This window comes from Salvelinus alpinus, chromosome 14, assembly GCF_045679555.1.
Source record: "Salvelinus alpinus chromosome 14, SLU_Salpinus.1, whole genome shotgun sequence".
Lineage (NCBI taxonomy): Eukaryota > Metazoa > Chordata > Actinopteri > Salmoniformes > Salmonidae > Salvelinus > Salvelinus alpinus.
In genome coordinates, this window is record NC_092099.1 from 20,950,500 (window position 1) to 20,973,088 (window position 22,589).

Here is a 22,589-nt window from a genome sequence, read left to right on the forward strand (position 1 = left end):
CCCAATTGTTGACTACAAATTATCTATAGCTGGGCTAATAACTCACTAACTAGCAAAGGATATGAACAAAATGCACACACATGGCTACATGTAGCTCGTGCTTTGATCTCAAAACAAGTGCATCTACTCACGACCACAGCTGTAAACAGTCCAGTTCAGAGTAAATGGCACAGATCCATTTATGAAAATGGTCTATTTTTCACTAGACAAATGAGATGATCGTGCACTACAGGAAAAGGTGCTGTAGTTGAGTACCCATTCACATCGACGGGGCTGTAGTTGAGCAAGTAGAGAGTTTCAAGTTCCTTGGTGTCCAACAAACTATCATGGTCCAAACACACAAAGAAAGTTGTGAAGAGGACACAACAACACCTTTTCCCCCCTCAGGAGACTGAACAGATTTGGCATGGGTCCTCAGATCCTCAAAAAGTTATACAGCTGCACCATCAAGAGCATCCAGACTGGTTGCATCACGGCTTGGTATGGCAACTGCTCGGCATCCGACTGTAAGGCGCTACAGAGGGTAGTGCGTACAGCCCAGTACATCACTGGAGCCAAGCTTCCTGCCATCCAGGACCTATATACTAGGCAGTGTAGTGTCAAAGGAAGGACCAAAAAAGTGTCAAAGACTCCAGTCACCCAAGTCATAGACTGTTCTATCTGCTACAGCACGGCAAGCGGTACCAGAGCGCCAAGTCTAGGTCTGAAAGGCTCCTTAACAGCTTCTACCCCCAAGCAATAAGACTGTTGAACAATTAATCAAATGGCCACCTGGACTATTTTTATTGACCCCCCCTTGTTTTTACACTGCTGCTACATGCTGTTTATCATCTATGCATAGTCACTTTACCCCTACCTACATGTACAAATTACCTCAACTAACCTGTACCCCGCAAATTGACTCCTTACCGGTACCCCCTGTATAAATGTATTGTGTTATTTTTTTATTTTACTTTAGTTTATTTAGTCAATATTTTCTTAACTCTGTTTTTTTTTAAACTGAATTGTTGGTTAAGGGCTTGTAATTAAGCATATCATGTGATTTGATTTGATATAAGCCTACCGTCGCTCTGATTAGTTATGCCGCATCTGTCTGTGTAGAGTACAGGCTGAGTCGTGCGCAATAGAATCCTAGTCCGTTACTTTGCGCCTTCAACAAAATCTCTTGCATTGCTCGTTTTGTTTCAGTATGTTGCATTGAAAGTGGCTAATATTGCATTGATTTGATCACAATTGCCACAGTAAATGGAAACACTGATAGTGTTAACTAACAGGGAAAATTCTAGAAAGTTGAATGACCCAAGCCAAGACGCAGCCCATATTTAAGGAGGAAAATTAAGCACTATCCAGAGCTATGTGTGCGTGTGTGTTTGTGCATGCTTGCAGACTTGTATGCTATTTATCTCAGCCAGGTCACCAGTGATACAAGTGTAAGTCGCTCTGGATAAGAGCGTCTGCTAAATGACTTAAATGTAAATGTAAATGTAAGTCAGTATTTGACGTCCATCCATGTCTGAGGACATTGGGAGTTGACATGGAAACTGACCACTAGGGGCAACATTGAGCACTATTACCTTCGGATTTGCTACGAGGATTGTGGACAGGGATGGAAGATGGGTGTAAGCATCTGCCTCTGATTACCAAGGTTGCAAGTTTGAATCCCTTATCTTTAAAAAATCCCTTCGCACTTTGACGTTTGCAACAACTTCGAAATTTGACGGTTGAGAAACATGGATGTATCATTTTGATGTGAGACTTTATCTTTGTTCCATTGGGAGTCTGCAGTCAGTTATACTCGGAAATGCTTAATGTACCGTATGTACGTGAGCCATTATCTTGTGTGTGTACTTCTATACGTGTGTGTGTGTACTTCTATACTGTACATTTCACAATTTCACAGGTAACAGAGTGAGTTTATCTTCTGTCTACAGTATTTCTCCCACTAATCAAACAAAGCGACACACACACACACACACACACACACACACACACACACACACACACACACACACACACACACACACACACACACACACACACACACACACACACACACACACACACACATACGCAGGCACAAACACAACACTACTGCAGAACTTCATGAATCTGAGTCACACACTTACTATTACAACTTGGAATCCTATTTGGCCATACATATGCATTTAGATTTTGCTAAAGCTCAGATGTAATCAGATAGCTATGATTCAATCATTGATGTTGGGGGCTTAAACCACTGGCATCCCGTGTTTAATTTAATGGCCTCACTGTGGGCCAAATCCCCCTGATCTACTGACTGATGCACATCCTGGGTTAGATCCCTCTGAAACAAATGAACTGTGAGGATCTGTCTGTCTGTCTGAGGAGCTGGGATGAGGAGAGATGAGGAGGCAGTCAACCTTTTGGCTCCATTTGTCTTTGTTTTGTGGACGAGTTTGGGGGAGTATGGCTGTTGGGTGAGGTGGGAGGTTGTGTGTGGGGGTTAGGTTTGTGGGTATATGTGTGTATGTATCTCTGTGTGTGTGTGTGTGTGTGTGTGTGTGTGTGTGTGTGTGTGTGTGTGTGTGTGTGTGTGTGTGTGTGTGTGTGTGTGTGTGTGTGTGTGTGTGTGTGTGTGTGTGTGTGTGTGTGTGTGTGTGTGTCTGCCGTATTGCTTATAGTACAATGCACAGATTCATATTGAGTCTGACTTTTCCAGCTGAGGGCATAATTGAAGTCTGTACAGATGAAAAAGAAAGTGTCTGCCAAAGCCCAAAGCATCATGGGATGTGTACTGCAACACGTAGCTCCTAGGGCCGGTCATGGGCATTAGCTCTGTGGTTACACTGACGTCTTTCAGTGTCACTAGTGTTCCTGGGCCCCTCAGTCTCTCAGAGTTTATCATATGACTACATGTGCAATACCCACTTCTCTGTCCTAGTTTTGTTAGTGTTTTGTTGTTATGTTTAGTCATCTGTTTTTTTCCCCTCTTTACTTGGACTGGGACATAAGCTCAATGACTAGACAAATGCTGCTGAACAATAATTGAAGAACTCTAGTGAGGTATCACAGCATGGGAGATTAGGTCAAGATAGGGGTCATCTGTGATTTCCATGTCAAGCCAAAAGGTATTGCTGTTGTTTCTGACCTCGTTCAGTTGGGCCTGTGACAGTCTGGACTGTTAGTTAGTTTACCCTTATCAAGAACTATACGGATGTCCTGTCACACAAGTAAGAGGACCCTCCATGATTTACACACCACACACACACACACACGCGCACACACACAGCCAGGAAGGGATTAAATAAGAGCAGGAAGCGAGTGGTGTTAATGAAGAGCAAGAAAAGAGTGGGGTTAATTAAGAGCAGGAAGAGAGTGGGTGAAGGCGGCATGTCAGCTGACAGGGGTCTAACCCTAAGGAGGGAAAGAACATGGGGGCATAGTGTTACAAAATCACAGCATGGAAGAGAGGAGAGAGGGAGGAGGGGAGGAGAGGTACAGACCAAGAGGGGGAAGATGAAGAGATACAGAGGGAGAGGGAAGGAGGGAAGAGTGGTTTGGAGAGGGAAAGGGGGGCAAGGATGTGTGTGTGTTTGAGAAAGGGAGGGAGAGAGAGAGGGGAGGGAAGGAGGGAAAGAGGGAGAAAACAAACCCAGAGAGAAAGAGAGCAAACACTCTGTGGAGTCTGGTGGAGGCTATAGGCATGTGGTGCCCCGTTGGAACCTCTCGACCGAAATAGCGGAAACCTTTTTTCTTCTTTATTCCTCCACTGGAAGAGAAAGGGAGAGTTTTGTGGAGGAGGGTGGAACAGGAGAGCGAAAGAAGGACAGAGGAAGAGAAGGCGAGAGAGAGACTTTCACTCCTCTCCAGAGATGAACCGGGGAGGGTCCCTGCGAAGACGTCTGTCCTCCCTACGGGGGGCTTGGCGATGGAGTACAGGCTACCTGTTTAGGACGGTAGGAAAGAAGGAATGGAGGGAAGGGAGGAGGGAGAGGGTTGGGGTACCTGTGAAGGGGGCGAGGTAGGCTACACGAATGACCTGTTCTCTTGTCTTGTGTCTCTTTTTTGTTTTTCGTCTGAGTTTTCCCGTCTTTCCTCCTGTTCTGCTCAATCTCGGGTCGTTTGTTGTGAAACTTTTCTTTTTAGACCTACCAGCCCCCATCCTTTCCCTCTCTCCCCACCTCTTTCTTTCTGTTGGTTAATTTGTAAGGCCTGCTTGTAAAGCCAGGCTCCCAGATGGTTTTGATCAGGGTTCCATGGAGACCCCACACTTGCTACCTCCCCAAACCCACTCTGCTCCTCGTTGTTGCTCAAGGGGTTATAGGTGTGTGTGTGTAAGGGGGGATTGGAGTATGATGAAGTGAACATTGTCTGGACATTTGATTTGGAGTTGGTTGTTGTTCTGTGATGAGGAAATTTTGGAAATAGTTAGACTTTTATTTCACTTAGGCCTGTATGTACTGGAATGTCACCAGAAAAGCCCCCCCCCCCCCCCCTCCCCCCCCACACACACACACACACTCATAAAACTGTACAGTCATTGTTGTTGACTAATTAGGAACCAATCACTTTCCCACAATTCAACGTCGAAGTCTTACAGTGTCTCTATTAGTTTTTAGTCATCAAGCTGTAGACTAGACTGTTTGTTTTGGTCCGCCTTGTTGGTTACATCTGTCCTGCCCAAGATGGTCCTTTCATTCTCTTTCTCTCTCTTTCATTTGTTTCTGTCCTCCTCTAGCGACTCTCTCTCTCCACTTGAATAGCCGTCCTGCTTTCCGACATACTGAAGCATTTAGCTTGAGAGAGAGAGAGAGAGACACAGATGTTGGGGCTACACTTTGTGTCGCTACAATCGGCCTAGCCACATGTGTACGCGGGGGACTTGTTAAAGAAAAGGGCCTTGGGAATAAGGGATAGAAGTTGTCAAAACAAATTGGCTCTGCAGGGTACTAATGAGAGAGAGAGGGTTGGAGAGAAAGAGAGTGAGAGAAGATGAGAAGGGTTAGAGGTAGAGGTAGAGAGAAAGAGAAAGAGAGATCCAAGAACTAGTGTGGTTAGCCAGACTAGGGCTGGGCAGTATTCCGTATTTTATGATATACCGGTATTAATGCAGGGACCGGTTTAGGTTTATACTTTATCTTCTATAAGGGTATTTGAGTGTTTGGTTTGTTAAATGTGATACGCTGTGTGTAACGTCCATTTTTATAGTTTACTTCGCTACTTGAGTCATCTCTCTCCGCTCTCTCTCTCTCCATGGCGCTTTCCACACAGACCTAGCCCCTCCCCCTGTCACTCAAGGAGTGCATTTGTTGTTCCTAGACCACGAGACTCTTGTGTTCAGTCTGCAGGGTCAATGCAGTACATGCAACAATGTTGATGACATCAATGCTGTTTTCACTTAGCTTCTTAATATAAATCCACGAGTGTTCTATAATGACACTATTAGTGTGTTTCTTACATCTGCAAACAGCTAGTTTATCTTTTCTTAGCAAGTTGGGCCTGAATCTTGTGAGATGCTAATTGTTAGCACTAATGCTAATAGCTAGCTAGCTAATAAATGTACTGAGTAAGCGCAAACATATTTAGCTATACAGCATGATAATACCAGTGATGGTGTAGACTTAAATCATCATGTTGTTTGTATAACAGTATCTTCTAATATGCAGAGCAAGAATATGTAAGTAGCTAAGAGAGAGAAAACATTCAATGTAGCCAAAGATTATAGGGTCCCGTAGGAAACACTTATCAACACTTTAGTTCCTACCCTGTCACAATAACTCCTCCCTGGCATTTTCATTCGTTGCCATGTCAAACAACACTGTATTCAAAGTGCCCACTATTATATTCTAACTATAGAAATAGAATAGTCATTCTATTTCCATGATTCCAACAGTTCACCTGAGTGTTTTGCTCTAAATCGCAAGTCAAATTGCAATTGCAATATTTGGTTAAAAATAAGTCCTAGAAATGATGACAATTATGATTTTTTGGTGGGGGTGAAGTTAAAACTTCTCTGGGATATGTGGGACGCTAACGTCCCACTTGGCCAAAAGCCAGTAAAAATGCAGAGCGCCAAATTCAAATAAATTACTATAAAAATCAATCTTTCATGAAATCACACATGAAAGACACCAGATTAAAGCTACACTTGTTGTGAATCCAGCCAACATGTTCTGATTTCAAAAAGGATTTACTGCGAAAGCACACCAAACGATTATGGTAGGTCAGTACATAGCCACAGAAAAACACAGCCATTTTCCCAGCCAAAGATAGGAGTCACAAAAAGCAGAAATAGAGATAAAATTAATCACTAGCCTTTGATGATCTTCATCAGATGACACTCATAGGACATCATGTTACACAATACATGTATGTTCTGTTCGATAATGTGCATATTTATATCCACAAATCTCAGTTTACATTGGCGCCATGTTCAGAAATGCCTCCAAAATATCTGGAGAAATTGCAGAGAGCCACATCAAATAACAGAAATACTCATCATAAACTTTGATGAAAGATACATGTTTTACATAGAATTAAAGATACACTTGTTCTTAATGCAACCGCTGTGACAGATTTCAAAAAAACTTTACGAAAAAAGCAAACCATGCAATAATCTGAGACGGCGCTCAGATATAAACAACATTTCTCCACCATGTTGGAGTCAACAGAAATACGAAATTACATCATAAATATTCTCTTACCTTTGATGATCTTCATCAGAATGCACTCCCAGGAATCCTAGTTCCACAATAAATTGTTGTTTTGTTCGATAATGTCCATTATTTATGTCCAAGTAGCTACTTCTGTTAGCACGTATAGTACACATATCCAAACGCTCGCGCAGATCCAGGCGAACGTCGGACGAAAACTTCAAAAAGTTATATTACAGGTCGAATAAACTTGTCAAACTAAGGAGAGAATCAATCTTTAGGATGTTGTTATCATAAATATTCAATAACGTTCCAACCGGAGAATTCCTTTGTGTCTAGAGAAGTAATGGAATGCAAGTCAATATCATGTGGAATACGCGTGACCAGGAACTGGCACTCTGCCAGACCACTGACTAAAACAGCTCCCATCCGGCCCCACATCACAGTAGAAGCTTCATTCAACGTACTACAGACTGTTGACATTTAGTGGAAGGCGTAGGAAGTGCAAACAGATCCATATCCCACTGGGATTTCAATAGGTGATGAGTTGAAAATCGACCAGCCTCAGAATTCTCACTTCCTGTTTGGATTTTTTCTCAGGTTTATGCCTGCCATATGAGTTCTGTTATACTCACAGACATCATTCAAACAGTTTTAGAAACTTCAGCGTGTTTTATATCCAATAGTAATAATAATATGCATATATTAGCATCTGGGACAGAGTAGGAGGCAGTTCACTCTGGGCACGCTATTCATACAAAGTGAAAATGCTGCCCCCTATCCTAGAGAAGTTAAACCATTCAGAATGGAGAAATATCCATTAAAATCACTTAGAGTATATGTGTTGCCACCCTAGGGTCACGCACTATCATAAAGAAAATGTAGAACTTTTATGATTCAAAAACATAAAATACTGTTAAATACAGTCATTACCATCCAATCTTTTTTAAATACAGTGATATGATATTTTGGCCATATCGCTAAACCCTCAGCCAGACTGAAGAAATGGATGATGATTGATAACATTAGTGTGTATTCCTCACTTTTATTGTGTGGTTATTTCCATTTCGGGAAATAACCATTTGTTGTATATTATAATAACTGCCCATGGATCTGCCCCAAAACATGTGTTCACACACCAAAATAATGTGTGCGAAAGAAATGCTTTTGGTGATTTATGAGTTCAAGGGTATTTTGGGTGCTTGGTCTTTCTCGCTGTCAACCAGCTTAACTGTATGTTGGGTTTGATACCTAACTCTTAAGTCTGCCTATTAAGAATTTTCGCTATAATGACCCATGGCTTCTATGTCTGCTTTTGTTTCAGGGTTCAACAAAGTCCACAAAGAGTATGGAGTCTCGACGCAGATCATCAAGGTAAGACCCTTTTATCACATGGTGTTCTTCAAGGTTCTCCTCTCTCTTCTCCTGTCCTCTCCTCTCCCTCCCTCCGAGCCAACCCCAACAAGGAAACCAAGTCCCCACACAGGGACTTCGAAACGGTTTAAATCCTGTCTTTCACCAATATGAATAACCATGAAAAGGGGGATGCAATGAAAATATGAAAGTAGACTCACTCTTCAGGGATCTTTCCGTGCAGTTCGTTTTACGGCTCACTCCTTCCTTCTCATTGAATCGCTCCCACGCACAGTATAGATGTCGGATCTTAATTTAATCACTCTTTTGTTTTGGAGAATTTTCCTGATGAATCAGGAAATTCAAGTGAGCCTTGTGATTGGCTAAACATGTACAGTTCTTTTTCTCTCCATTCGGGAGCATTCGAGTCATTGGGATCAGGGCTCGCTATCTTAAAAGAATGTTCTCTCTTGCTCGCAATAGGCCTAGGTCCTATTACTGCAACATTCAAATGAACAAAAATATATCTGACATTCAGCCATACACATCGACAACTATCGCTTTATATAGCTTAACAACACAAGATAGTTATTGGTCTAAACTAGGCTATGACATACAAGTGTCTAGTGTAAGGTTACGAATGAACTGTCAAAATTCAGTTCAATTGTGGCCTGGGGTGGATTAGCAATTAGGGCCACTGCCTTCAGCGCGCACATATACTGTAGGCCTAGCGTGTTTGTGTGGGTTCAATTCTGGCCCGAGTACTTCTGTCTGGCACAAATAATGCAGTGTCCAAATTGACTCGATGTAGTTAGACATTTTAAATATGGACAGGCAAGGGTCATTTCTTATTTTTCTTGATAAGAAATTAGCATACCAGACACTTTTAGATAACATAAATAGTAAACAAATAAAATAACAGTACGCCAATATTAGTTTCCATTCATACAGTGTAGATTGCCGTGGTAAACAAGGAAATACTTCATTGATATTGTACAGAATGCATGTAAAATAGACAAATCGCCCTTAGTCTGTTCAAAAAGGACTACATTGTTCCGTTGATAATACCAACAAGAGGACGAACGTATCTTGAAAGACTTTGGTTTTGAGCAGGACTAAGGCAGAGAGGAAGAGGCAAAGCGAGATGGGTCATTCTTGCCAAATAAGCCCAAACCGTTTCTATGGGCTTAATATGCAGACCTAAGCTTGTCGCCTGCCTTCCTGTTTTGGGATGATTCATATTGTTAGGGCGGAGACATGAGCATCTCGTCATTGTATACTGATGTCTTACTAACGTAACACTGACATCACCTTTTAGGGAGTGGTACAGGTAACCAATAAGGGTTGCAATTGAGATCAGCTGTGCGGGTGAATCCAGTGCATATTGATGGTTTAACGAGACATCAGTTGGTGATAATCTAGTACCATCGATGGTTGTAATTGGCCCATTGTTAATGAATTATATTCCTATAGGCTACATTTTGTAGGCTACCCATTAGCCTATCAATAGTCACATAATGAAAGGTGTGAAACTCAATAATCTACTGTTTGTGTTTCCCTGACTAAATTGATGAGCTGATTTGGGCCATCAGTTGATTGACAGATATATACCTACTGTAGAACGATATCATTTCAAGTACAGTGCATTTGTAAAGTATTCAGACCCCTTCCCTTTTTCCAAATTGTTTTACGTTACAGCCTTATTCTAAAATGGATGAAATCAATTTTGTTTCATCAATCTCCACACAATACCCCATAATGACAAAGTGAAACAGGTTTTCAGACATTTTTGCAAATGCATTAAAAATAAAACTTGATTGGAGTCCACCTGTGGTAAATTCAATTGATTGGACATGATTTGGAAAGGCACACACCCGTCTAAATAAGGTCCCACAGTTGACAATGCATGTCAGAGCAAAAACCAAGCCATGAGGTCGAAGGAATTGTCCATAGAGCTCCGAGACAGGATTGTGTCGAGGCAAAGACCTTAAATGGAAGAAGATTGGAACCACCAAGACTCTTCCTAGAGCTGGCCACCGGTCAATCGAGGGAGAAGGGCCTTGGTCAGGGAGGTGACCAAGAAACTGATGGTCACTCTGACAGCGCTCCAGAGTTCCTCTGTGAAGATTACAGAACCTTCCAGAAGGACAACTATCTCTGTAGCACTCCACCAATCAGGCCTTTATAGTAGAGGGGCCAGATGGAAGCTACTCCTCAGTCAAAGGCACATGACGGCCCGCTTGGAGTTTGCCAAAAGGCACCTAAAGGACTCTCAGACCATGAGAAACAAGATTCTCTAGTCAGATAAAACCAAGATTGAACTTGAATGCCAAGCGTCACGTCTGGCGGAAGCCTGGCACCATCCCTACAGTGAAGCATGGGGTCCCGTGTGGCTCAGTTGGTAGAGCATGGCGCTTGCAACGCCAGGGTTGTGGGTTCATTCCCCACGGGGGGACCAGGATGAATATGTATGAACTTTCCAATTTGTAAGTCGCTCTGGATAAGAGCGTCAGCTAAATGACTTAAATGTAAAAAATGTAAATGCATGGTGGTGGCAGCATCATGCTGGGGGAGAGGTTTTTCAGCGGCAGGGACTGGGAGAGTATTCGAGAAAGATGAAGGATCCTTGATGAAGTACAGAGAGATCCTTGATGAAAACCTGCTCCAGAGTGCTCAGGACAGAGATCGTATGGGAAGCTAAAAACAGGAGATTCAACTTTTTCTGTCAGATTCTACCTAGTCATTTGATATTCGCTTGTCCTCAAAACACAATTTCAACAGCAGACCAATATCTTAGAAATACTTATCTTACTCCAGAAATATATATTACAAAGGCGGAAGGTAGTTAAAGTGTGACTTACCTCTGATCGAGTCTGGCTTAGAACCCAAGAAAAAAGATCTGAGGACAAAAATGAAGACAAAAATATGTGCCTCACTTCAAGAGCCATGGCGGAGATAACACTGTGTTTGACGGACAACGTTGAGAGCCAATGGATTGGAAGAGTTTTGATGACAAGATATTTTGAATACATTTTATTGGTCAAGGGGTTGTGAAACATTCATACAGTACAGACGTAAAGGGAAACCAATAATATTGGTTAATGAAAATAAATATATATCACAACATTTGGTTAGGAGGATTTAATCCGACAGCAACAATATAATAATATTAATCTAAGTAAATAAAGTGACATATTTGGTAAGTTGTAATGGAGTAAAAAGTAAGTTACTTCCATCAGAAATTACTTCAGTAAGAGTACAAGTACAGTGCACAGACAGTAACTACAAAAGTACTACTTCCTCAAAAATGTTTAAGGGTATTAGTAGACTGGATTTCAACCCATGCCCACTCTGGCATATGTGCTCAGTTGTCAGCAGCTGTATCCTACTGGACAAACAGGCACCATGAATTTATTTAGCCTCTTGCTTGCCTTGAACATATAATAAAACAATTAATGTAAAAAAAAAAGATTTTTCCTAATGAAAAATACGTCTACCCCCTACAAATATTGTCAATTGATTATAATCCACATAAGAATTCACACGAGACACGCTGTAGCCTGCACGTAGCCTACATAGGCTACTTGAACTGACGCCCAGTGGATCTGCAGTCTATATTATTGTATAGCCTACAAACACCGCTTCCACCTGCCCCTTGGCGTCGATTCTAAATATTAAATCAACATTAAAATCCTCCTGCTGCAGGACTTTTTTCCTCCTGCGACGAAATGGGTCATATTAAGGTCCGACATCTGTAGGATAGCAGGTCTTGTCCCATGTTTTACTGACAGGGCCTATACGTTTTTCACATTAACCGCACCAAGGATGTCGACCAAGGCTTGTGTCCATTTTATTAGACCCTATTGGTCTGTCTCTGTAGCAGCTATCAATGTGCAGAGCTTATTTTGGATACAGGACTCTTTTGTTTCCTTGCCAAAAAAAGCATTAACATCATAGGGTGAAGCAGTAATGTAATATAGCACTGCTGTGTACTTTTTTGAGATTTCCGAGACCATTTGTTAGACATTTTTACGGAGCTCCAAATATGAGGCAATGCATTGTGAGAGAGGCATGCAGCAAACAGAATTTTATCCAAGGGAACAACTCCTAGCTAACCAGCAAGCCCTGGAAATAGCCTAGCCATGCTGTTGTGCAGACATATAGCTAGCCTACTCTTATGTGTAAGATTCTTCCTGGCATGACATATGTTGTCAGTTTTGTGCTTTACTAGCATATACTACAAGACAAAGATACAACTGAAGTGATGTTTTTAATAATGATGCAGCTGTATAAAACATTGAGAAACAAAATCAACCAATCATGTGCTCCCTCTGGCTCGCCACATTACCGTCAAAGCAACATACACACACAATTATTATCACACATATTCACTCACATTCTCCTCATCACACGCTATATAGGATGTCTATCATGAACGTGTTATCTGCAGTGGCAATAGCAGAGCTATTTTTCACCGGCTATGTTTGTTCAAATGCGTAAATGCGATCAGTGCAGCTGCGTAATTGAGCGCAGCGAGATATGCGCTGGGCTGATAAAGTGAAAGAAGGCTGTCGGTCTGGTCTGTAGCTAAGGCAGCGCTGATGAGAAGCAGATTGGAGCCCTGTGCATGCTGGTGTACATGGAGGAGACCCAAACCGCAACTCTATAAGCTGTATACCCTCAAGGAGAGTAGGAGAGAGAGTGAGAGACTATGGGGGGAGGGGGACTGAAAGTAGTAAGATAAGAGAGTGTATGAAGCACATAATAAGAGTAGGGAGAGTGAGAAAGGACAAATCATGCAGTATATTTGTTTAGTAGAGAACCTTTTGGATATATTGCTTTGTCTGGTATTTCTTTTGACTAATAAGGTCGTTTCTCATAGTGCCAGATGTACAACATGTTTGCACTGTTAAACCAGTATTTCCCGGTAGCAGACACATGAGCAATATCCTCCAAATCGGCATTCCAGAGTTGAGACGTGGGAAATATTTCTAGTAGACGCTCAATCACTCTCTCTGAGCCATATGCTCTCCCAGTCAGTTTCACTTGCTCCTGATTGCAGTCCGGACACATCAGATTGGGAAAAAGGCATGTGGTCGCTCTGCCCCAACTCGTTCTTCGCGAGTGACCAAAATGTTTTGTTTGGTCTGCTGAGGCTCACACTCACGGAATGTGGAATAGTTTCATATCAGGCTTTATTTATCCCTCGAATCAATCTCTTTCCCCTCTGTTTTCATCCCAGCGGTTCCCAAGCGAAACATACATGTTTAATGTACTGCATTTTGTGCGTGTGTGTGTTTAATGTACTGGACAGCTGTTGGAGTTTGGAGGCTACCATGACCCCACAGTGATTTAGTGATGTCATGTCCTTACGAAATGGGATTTAACAGACTCTGGCCGGTATTCAGTCAGTTGCAGATAGTGGGTTATAGTGGGTTTTATGGATAGCCCTTTGCATAGCAGACAGTCTCTTTCTCTCTGTCTTTATCTTGAACTTCTCTGTTCTCTCTCGCTTTCTGTATTACATTCTAAATACACTTTATTGGCATCGAAGGAAAAATCTAATTTTGCCAAACCAATGCAATACACACAGAAAAATAGCTCTAAGTCAACTATTTTCAACTTGTCATTGAAATTGACTTGACATTGACGTTACCCTGCCTCCCTTACTGTATTTTAATTTGCAAAGCTTTATTGCCATGGAAAGTGTAAAAAATACAGTTTTATCTCTCTCGCTACCCCAGGAGTGTGAGTCTGCTGCAGGCCCTGGAGGAGAGCTATGAGGTGGACCTGGTCTACATCACCGAGCGGATCATCTCCGTCTCCTTCCCCAGCTGCGTGGAAGAGACCAGCTACGCCTCAAACCTCCGCGAGGTGGCCTCCATGTTGCGCTCCAAACACCAAGACAACTACCTAGTAAGGGCCACTCCACTGATCAAGGATCAGCTTGCCCTACCATTACATATGCTTAAAGGAGATCAGTCCCCTCTGGCAAAGTTTTGTTTCGCAGTAGAGTAAAAAGAAAAGAAAGAAATGGCAAAGAAAAGATTTAAACGTTTAAACTTTTTCAGCTCTTCAACCTCAGCGAGAAACGGTATGACATCAACCAGCTCAACCCAAAGGTGTTGGACTTTGGCTGGCCAGACCACCACGCTCCTGCCCTGGATAAGATTTGCAGTATCTGTAAGGCCATGGACACCTGGCTGAGCGCAGACAGTCACAATGTGGTGGTGATACACAACAAGGTGAGATAGTGATACTGTACTCTAACTAAAGCCTTCAAAAGCATATTGAGAAACATTGCAGCTATCATACATACCTATCAGGGCTTTGTACTGTTTATGCTGCTCTGAGACAGTAGATGGCGTTCTCAGGCCATTGTCTCCTTCCCAATATATACAGTTGAAGTCGGAAGTTTACATACACTTAGGTTGGAGTCATTAAAACTAGTTTTTCAACCATTCCACAAATTTCTTGTAAACAAACTATGGTTTTGGCAAGTCAGTTAGAACATCTACTTTGTGCATGACACAAGTAATATTTCCAACAATTGTGTACAGACAGATTATTTCACTTATAATTCACTGTATCACAATTCCAGTGTGTCAGAAGTGTACTTACACTAAGTTGACTGTGCCTTTAAACAGCTTGGAAAATTCCAGAAAATTAAGTCATGGCTTTAGAAGCTTTTGATAGACTAATTTACATCATTTGAGTCAATTGGAGGTGTACCTGTGGATGTATTTCAAGGCCTACCTTCAAACTCAGTGCCTCTTTGTTGACATCATGGGAAATTGTGGACCTCCACAAGTCTGGTTCATCCTTGGGAGCAATTTCCAAATGCCTGAAGGTACCACGCTCATCTGTACAAACAATAGTACGCAAGTATGAACACCATGGCACCACGCAGCCATCATACCGCTAAGGAAGGAGACACGTTCTGTCTCCAAGAGATGAACGTACGTTGGTGCGAAAAGTGCAAATCAATTCCAGAACAACAGCAAAGGACCCTGTGAAGATGCTGGAGGAAACAGGTACAAAAGTATCTATATCCACAGTAAAACGAGTCCTATATCAACATAACATGAAAGGCCGCTCAGTAAGGAAGAAGCCACTGCTCCAAAACCGCCATTAAAAAAACAGACTACGCTTTGCAACTGCACATGTGGACAAAGATCATACTTTTTGGAGAAATGTCCTCTGGTCTGATGAAACTAAAATAGAACTCTGTGGCCATAATGACCATCGTTATGTTTGGAGGAAAAAGGGAGATGCTTGCAAGCCGAAGAACACCATCCCATCCGTGAAGCACGGGGGTGGCAGCATCATGTTGTGGGGGTTCTTTGCTGCAGGAGGGACTGGTGCACTTCACAAAATAGATAGCATCATGAGGAGGGAAATGATGTGGATATATTGAAGCAATATCTCAAGACATCAGTCAGGAAGTTAAATAAAGCTTGGTAGCAAATGGGTCTTCCAAATGGACAATGACCGCAAGCATACATAAAGTCAAGGTATTGGAGTGGCCATCACAAAGCCCTGACCTCATTCCTATTGAAAATTTGTGGGCTGAACTGAAAAAGCGCGTGCGAACAAAGAGGCCTACAAACCTGACTCAGTTACACCAGCTCTGTCAGGAGGAATGGGCCAAAATTCCACCAACTTATTGTGGGAAGCTACCCGAAACGTTTGACCCAAGTTAAACAATTTAAAGGCAATTGAGTGTATGTAAACTTCTGACCCATTGGGAATGTGATGAAAGAAATAACTTCAACTTCAACTGTATCTTCTGAATGACCAATATATCAAAGCAATACTTCCTGATTGCTAATCCTTATTTGATGTTCTTTCTGCAGGGGAACCGAGGGCGAACAGGAGTGGTGGTGGCAGCATACATGCATTACAGCAACATATCAGCCAGGTGAACACATAGCCCATGAGACTTAATGGCACAATACACAAGAGAGATGGGGGGGAGTAGAGAGAGAGAGGGTGCGAGAGTGAGAGAGGGTGTGAGAGAGAGAGAGGATGCGGGAGAGAGAGAGGGTGCGTGAGACGGTGTGAGAGGGTGCGAGAGAGAGAGGGAGGGTGCGAGAGAGAGACGAGAGAGAGAGCGGTTGCGAGAGATATAGAGGGTGCGAGAGATATAGAGGTTGCAAGAGATATAGAGGGTACGAAAGAGAGAGGGTGCGAGAGAGAGAGAGGGTGCGAGAGAGAGAGGGTGCGGGGGAGAGAGAGGGTGCGAGAGAGAGATGGAGAGAGAGGGTGCGAGAGAGAGAGGGTGCGAGAGAGAGAGGGTGCGAGAGAGAGAGGGTGCGAGAGAGAGAGGGTGCGAGAGAGAGAGAGGGTGTGAGAGAGAAAGAGGATCCAAGAGAGAGAGAGGGTGCGTGAGAGAGAGAGAGAGAGAGAGGGTGCGAGAGAGAGAGAGGGTGCGAGAGAGAGAGAGAGGGTGTGAGAGAGAGAGAGGATGCGGGAGAAGGTGCGGGAGAGAGAGAGGGTGTGAGAGAGAGAGAGGATGCGGGAGAAGGTGCGGGAGAGAGAGAGGGTGTGAGAGAGAGAGAGAGGGTGTGTGAGAGAGAGAGAGAGAGAGAGGGTGCGAGAGAGAGAGGGTATGAGAGAGAAAGAGGGTCCAAGAGAGAGAGAGGGTGCGTGAGACGGTGTGAGAGAGTGCGAGAGAGAGATGGAGAGAGAGGGTGCGAGAGAGAGAGGGTGCGGGGGAGAGAGAGGGTGCGAGAGAGAGAGGGTGCGAGAGAGGGTACAAAAAAGAGAGAGGATGCAAAAGCTGTGCGAGAGCGGGTGCGAGAGAGGGTTCGAGAGAGAGAAAGGGTGCGAGAGAGAGAGAGTGCGAGAGAGAGGGTGCGAGAGAGGGTGTGAGAAAGAGAGAGAGAGAGAGGGTGCCGAGAAAGAGAGGGTGCGAGAGAGAAAGAGAGAGGGTGCGAGAGAGAGGGTGCGGGAGAGAGAGAGGGTGCGAGAGAGGGTACAAAAAAGAGAGAGGGTGCGAAAGCCGTGCGAGAGCGGGTGCGAGAGACAGTGCGAGACAGTGCGAGAAAGAATGAGAGAGGGAGGGAGAGAGGGTGTGAGAGAGAGGGTGCAAGAAAGAGGCGAGAGAGAAGAGAGAGAGAGGGGAGTGAGAGAGAAAAAAGTCAAGTAGAGCAGAGTAGGGCGGTCAACAAATCAACAGATGATGAAGAGTCACAAGATTCATGTTATCCGCTGATCATCACATTCCCCCTCCCTACCCAACATGTGCCAACTGTGCACCAGTGTTCAGGACTTCTTCCACAAAGCAGGCCCTAATTCAATCAATGGCATACAGTACAAAGAAACACAACACTGTGAGTTCACTTAAAGGTCCAATGTTCTCAGAGTACCAGCTTTTTTCCTTCAATCTGCTATTGGTTGTATTTGGGTCACATTCTCTTTTTTTTAACATGATCAAAATAGAGTCCTTTGAAGAGGTGTGAAGATATGACTGAGCGGTAGGCAGGGTACGGGTGCTGACCAGATGTTTGTCTCTGTTTGCTTAGTGCTGATCAGGCCCTGGACAGGTTTGCCATGAAGAGGTTCTATGAAGACAAAGTACTTCCTGTGGGTCAGCCATCTCAGAAGAGGTCAGTTTCCCTCCACTTCCTGTCTGACCCCTCTACTACCTCTTTGACCCAACTACCATTTCCTGTTTAATTTTCTCTTTATGAGTTTCGCCCCAATCTTAGTGGGTTTAAGTTCACCTTGTTGTCTCAACCACTCTCCTACTCTTTCTTTCGATTTGTTGTCTTTTTTAGAGGGGCAACGGAGGCCTCCTTCTTTTTGCATCCTAATTTGTCGAGATCCATCTGTAGACTGAAAGTCATAAGTGAATGAGTATGATGTAAGCGTCTGCTGTTTTCTTTGCAAAGGTCATAACTAGAGATAGAATCTCCATTTATCTACTTGACATGTTTCCATGCACACACTGTCCAGTCTACACCAATGGCATGCTGATTCCTCTGTTAACAAAACATTGAAATCCTGAATTATCTCTCTCTCTCTCTCTCTCTCTCTCTCTCTCTCTCTCTCTCTCTCTCTCTCTCTCTCTCTCTCTCTCTCTCTCTCTCTCTCTCTCTCTCTCTCTCTCTCTCTCTCTCTCTCTCTCTCTCTCTCTCTCTCTCTCTCTCTCTCTCTCTCTCTCTCTCTCTCTCTCTCTCTCTCTCTCTCTCTCTCTCTCTCTCTCTCTCTCTCTCTCTCTCTCTCTCTCTCTCTCTCTCTCTCTCTCTCTCTCTCTCTCTCTCTCTCTCTCTCTCTCTCTCTCTCTCTCTCTCTCTCTCTCTCTCTCTCTCTCTCTCTCTCTCTCTCTCTCTCTCTCTCTCTCTCTCTCTCTCTCTCTCTCTCTCAGGTATGTACAGTACTTCAGTGGTCTTCTTTCAGGACATATCAAGATCAACAACAAACCCCTGTTCCTTCACCACGTCATCATGCACGGCATCCCCAACTTTGAGTCCAAAGGAGGTGAACGTTGACACACACACACACACACACACACACACACACACACACACACACACCTGCTTGTTTTTACTCAATGTTCTGTGATGGCTTTTCAGGATGCCGCCCTTTCCTCAAGATCTACCAAGCCATGCAGCCAGTCTACACATCTGGGATCTAGTAAGTACACACACACACACACACACACACACACACACACACACACACACACACACACACACACACACACACACACACACACACACACACACACACACACACACACACACACACACACACACACACACACACACACACACACACACACACACACACCTTCAGTCTCTGTTTTCTCACTCACACAACACTGGCCAGATGCCTGGGTCTGCAGGCTTACAATGGCTCAATGGTAATAATATCACACACACACACACACATTCACCCCCCGCTAGTAAATCCATTGTAAGCTTGCCACACGTTATTATGTTTAGCTAGCCTCTCTAGTTCCCCAGCCCCAGTCTCTAGTTTCCCAGCCCCAGTCTCTAGTGCCCCAGCCCCAGTCTCTAGTGCCCCAGTCTCTAGTTCCCCAGCCCCAGTCTCTAGTTCCCCAGCCCCAGTCTCTAGTTCCCCAGCCCCAATCTCTAGTTCCCCAGCCCCAGTCTCTAGTTCCCCAGCCCCAGTCTCTAGTTTCCCAGCCCCAGTCTCTAGTTCCCCAGCCCGTCTCTAGTTTCCCAGCCCAAGTCTCTAGTTCCCCAGCCCAAGTCTCTAGTTCCCCAGCCCCAGTCTCTAGTTTCCCAGCCCCAGTCTCTAGTTTCCCAGCCCCAGTCTCTAGTTTCCCAGCCCCAGTCTCTAGTTTCCCAGCCCCAGTCTCTAGTTACCCAGCCCCAGTCTCTAGTTCCCCAGCCCCAGTCTCTAGTTCCCCAGCCCCAGTCTCTAGTTTCCCAGCCCCAGTCTCTAGTTCCCCAGCCCCAGTCTCTAGTTCCCCAGCCCCAGTCTCTAGTTTCCCAGCCCCAGTCTCTAGTTCCCCAGCCCCAGTCTCTAGTTCCCCAGCCCCAGTCTCTAGTTCCCCTGCCCCAATCTCTAGTTCCCCAGCCCCAGTCTCTAGTTCCCCAGCCCCAGTCTCTAGTTTCCCAGCCCCAGTCTCTAGTTCCCCAGCCCGTCTCTAGTTTCCCAGCCCCAGCCTCTAGTTCCCCAGCCCAAGTCTCTAGTTCCCCAGCCCCAGATGTTCCAGCCTGGTGTTATGGTCAGTAGTAGTGTTATTAGTAACTGGAGGAGCCAGTGAAATAAGCAGACTTGGATGTGTGTGGACACCCCAGGGCCTTGCTGAAGGACCCCTACAGATACCCAGGCCCGGGCAGGAAATGATGAATTATACAGCTTTGTGCAGATGTTTGAGCATACAGGAGGGCATGCCCACAGATGGCAGGACAAATGAGGGCACTCCGGGTGGCACTCCTTACATGGTCCCCTCCACTTTACATGTCCTTCCTTCCTAGACTATGTATTGATAAAACGTTGTTTTGCTTATATGTCCATGTACTGTATAGTATATCCATGTACTGTATATCTGGTGTGTGTGTGTGTGCCAGTGGAGACTGCTGAGGGGAGGACGTCATGCATGGAAACCATGTGTTTTGATGTATTTGATACCATTCCACAAATCTTTCTTCGGCCATTACCACGAGTCCGTCCTCCCCAATTAAGGTGCCACCAACCTCCTGTGGTGTGTGCATACGTGCGTGTGTAGGTCAGGGGACAGCAACAGGCACATTTAGGTTTTTGGTTAAAAAAAAAAGATTGTAAAATCACCAGGAATTCAGCAAAACGTGTTTAATGTAAGAAATATTTTCCCAAGTATTCCTACAAATAAAAGAGACATACAGTTGAAGTCGGAAGTTTACATTCACCTTAGCCAAATACATTTAAAATGTTTTTCACAATTCCTGACATTTAATCCGAGTAAAAAAGCCCTTTCTTAGGTCAGTTAGGATCACCACTTTATTTTAAGAATGTGAAATGTCAGAATAATAGTAGAGATAATGATTTATTTCAGCTTTTATTTATTTCATCACATTCCCAGAAGTTTACATACACTCAATTAGTATTTGGTAGCATTGCCTTTAAATTGTACCATGATGATGTGCATCATGTGGTGTGATGTTGTGTTAACAAGAGTAACCCTTCTTTTGCTCTCTGTGTGTGTTCACAGTAATGTCCAGGGAGACAGCCAGACCAGCATCTGCATCACTATTGAGCCTGGCCTGCTGCTGAAGGGGGACATTCTGGTAAGGACCATCAGCTCTTCACTGAGTGACATGGAGAAGTGTACTACTGTACATGGATTTGGGGCAGGTTTATTATGGTAAGGTATTCACCCCCTCAAATGAGAGGATAGTGGATTGACCTCTGTTGGTGAAGGCAATTTATTTTAACCACATTGAGTCCAAATACTTTACATTATGTGCAAATACAGTATGATTGTCCCTAATGCTTTAATCGGCCCCATTCATGAAAGCAGCAATGCTGTAAAAACTAGAGGCAAGGACAGTTGGCATGTGCCCACTACCCCCTATAGCACACAATATGCAGGCTGTAACAATGTCTACACTGTATTTCTGATCAATTTGATGTTATTTTAATGAACATAAAATTAGCTTTTTATTTCAAAAACAAGGACATTTCTAAGTGACCCCAAACTTTTGAACGGTAGTGTATGTATGTATGTGTATATTTATATATATGCTCAAAAAAATAAAGGGAACACTTAAACAACACAATGTAACTCCAAGTCAATCACACTTCTGTGAAATCAAACTGTCCACTTAGGAAGCAACACTGATTGACAATACATTTCACATGCTGTTGTGCAAATGGAATAGACAAAAGGTGAAAATTATAGGCAATTAGCAAGACACCCCCAATAAAGGAGTGGTTCTGCAGGTGGTGACCACAGACCACTTCTCAGTTCCTATGCTTCCTGGCTGATGTTTTGGTCACTTTTGAATGCTGGCGGTGCTTTCACTCTAGTGGTAGCATGAGACGGAGTCTACAACCCACACAAGTGGCTCAGGTAGTGCAGCTCATCCAGGATGGCACATCAATGCGAGCTGTGGCAAGAAGGTTTGCTGTGTCTGTCAGCGTAGTGGCCAGAGCATGGAGGCGCTACCAGGAGACAGGCCAGTACATCAGGAGACGTGGAGGAGGCCGTAGGAGGGCAACAACCCAGCAGCAGGACCGCTACCTCCGCCTTTGTGCAAGGAGGAGCACTGCCAGAGCCCTGCAAAATGACCTCCAGCAGGCCACAAATGTGAATGTGTCAGCATATGGTCTCACAAGGGGTCTGAGGATCTCATCTCGGTACCTAATGGCAGTCAGGCTACCTCTGGCGAGCACATGGAGGGCTGTGCGGCCCCACAAAGAAGTGCCACCCCACACTATGACTGACCCACCGCCAAACCGGTCATGCTGGAGGATGTTGCAGGCAGCAGAACGTTCTCCACGGCGTCTCCAGACTCTGTCACGTCTGTCACATGTGCTCATGTGCTCAGTGTGAACCTGCTTTCATCTGTGAAGAGCACAGGGCACCAGTGGCGAATTTGCCAATCTTGGTGTTCTCTGGCAAATGCCAAACGTCCTGCACGGTGTTGGGCTGTAAGCACAACCCCCACCTGTGGACGTCGGGCCCTCATACCACCCTCATGGAGTCTGTTTCTGACCGTTTGAGCAGACACATGCACATTTGTGGCCTGCTGGAGGTCATTTTGCAGGGCTCTGGCAGTGCTCCTCCTTGCACAAAGGCGGAGGTAGCGGTCCTGCTGCTGGGTTGTTGCCCTCCTACGGCCTCCTCCACGTCTCCTGATGTACTGGCCTGTCTCCTGGTAGCGCCTCCATGCTCTGGCCACTACGCTGACAGACACAGCAAACCTTCTTGCCACAGCTCGCATTGATGTGCCATCCTGGATGAGCTGCACTACCTGAGCCACTTGTGTGGGTTGTAGACTCCGTCTCATGCTACCACTAGAGTGAAAGCACCGCCAGCATTCAAAAGTGACCAAAACATCAGCCAGGAAGCATAGGAACTGAGAAGTGGTCTGTGGTCACCACCTGCAGAACCACTCCTTTATTGGGGGTGTCTTGCTAATT

General features: G+C 44.4%; 1 protein-coding gene across 7 annotated transcripts in view; it reads left to right on the forward strand.

Annotated features, from left to right (window-relative positions):
• tns1b (tensin 1b) overlaps positions 1-22,589 on the forward strand; it is a 277,921-nt gene that overhangs the window by 189,659 nt on the left and 65,673 nt on the right. For 6 of the 7 annotated variants that reach the window (XM_071340784.1, XM_071340787.1, XM_071340788.1 and 3 more), the window contains 8 exons: positions 7,957-8,006; positions 13,730-13,901; positions 14,057-14,230; positions 15,842-15,906; positions 17,513-17,596; positions 18,358-18,470; positions 18,566-18,626; positions 20,656-20,731. In XM_071340784.1, coding sequence (XP_071196885.1) covers positions 7,957-8,006; positions 13,730-13,901; positions 14,057-14,230; positions 15,842-15,906; positions 17,513-17,596; positions 18,358-18,470; positions 18,566-18,626; positions 20,656-20,731 — 795 coding nt within the window. Of the gene's footprint in view, positions 1-3,633; positions 3,936-7,956; positions 8,007-13,729; positions 13,902-14,056; positions 14,231-15,841; positions 15,907-17,512; positions 17,597-18,357; positions 18,471-18,565; positions 18,627-20,655; positions 20,732-22,589 lie in introns of those variants that run through there. The other variant, XM_071340790.1, reaches the window with a different exon arrangement.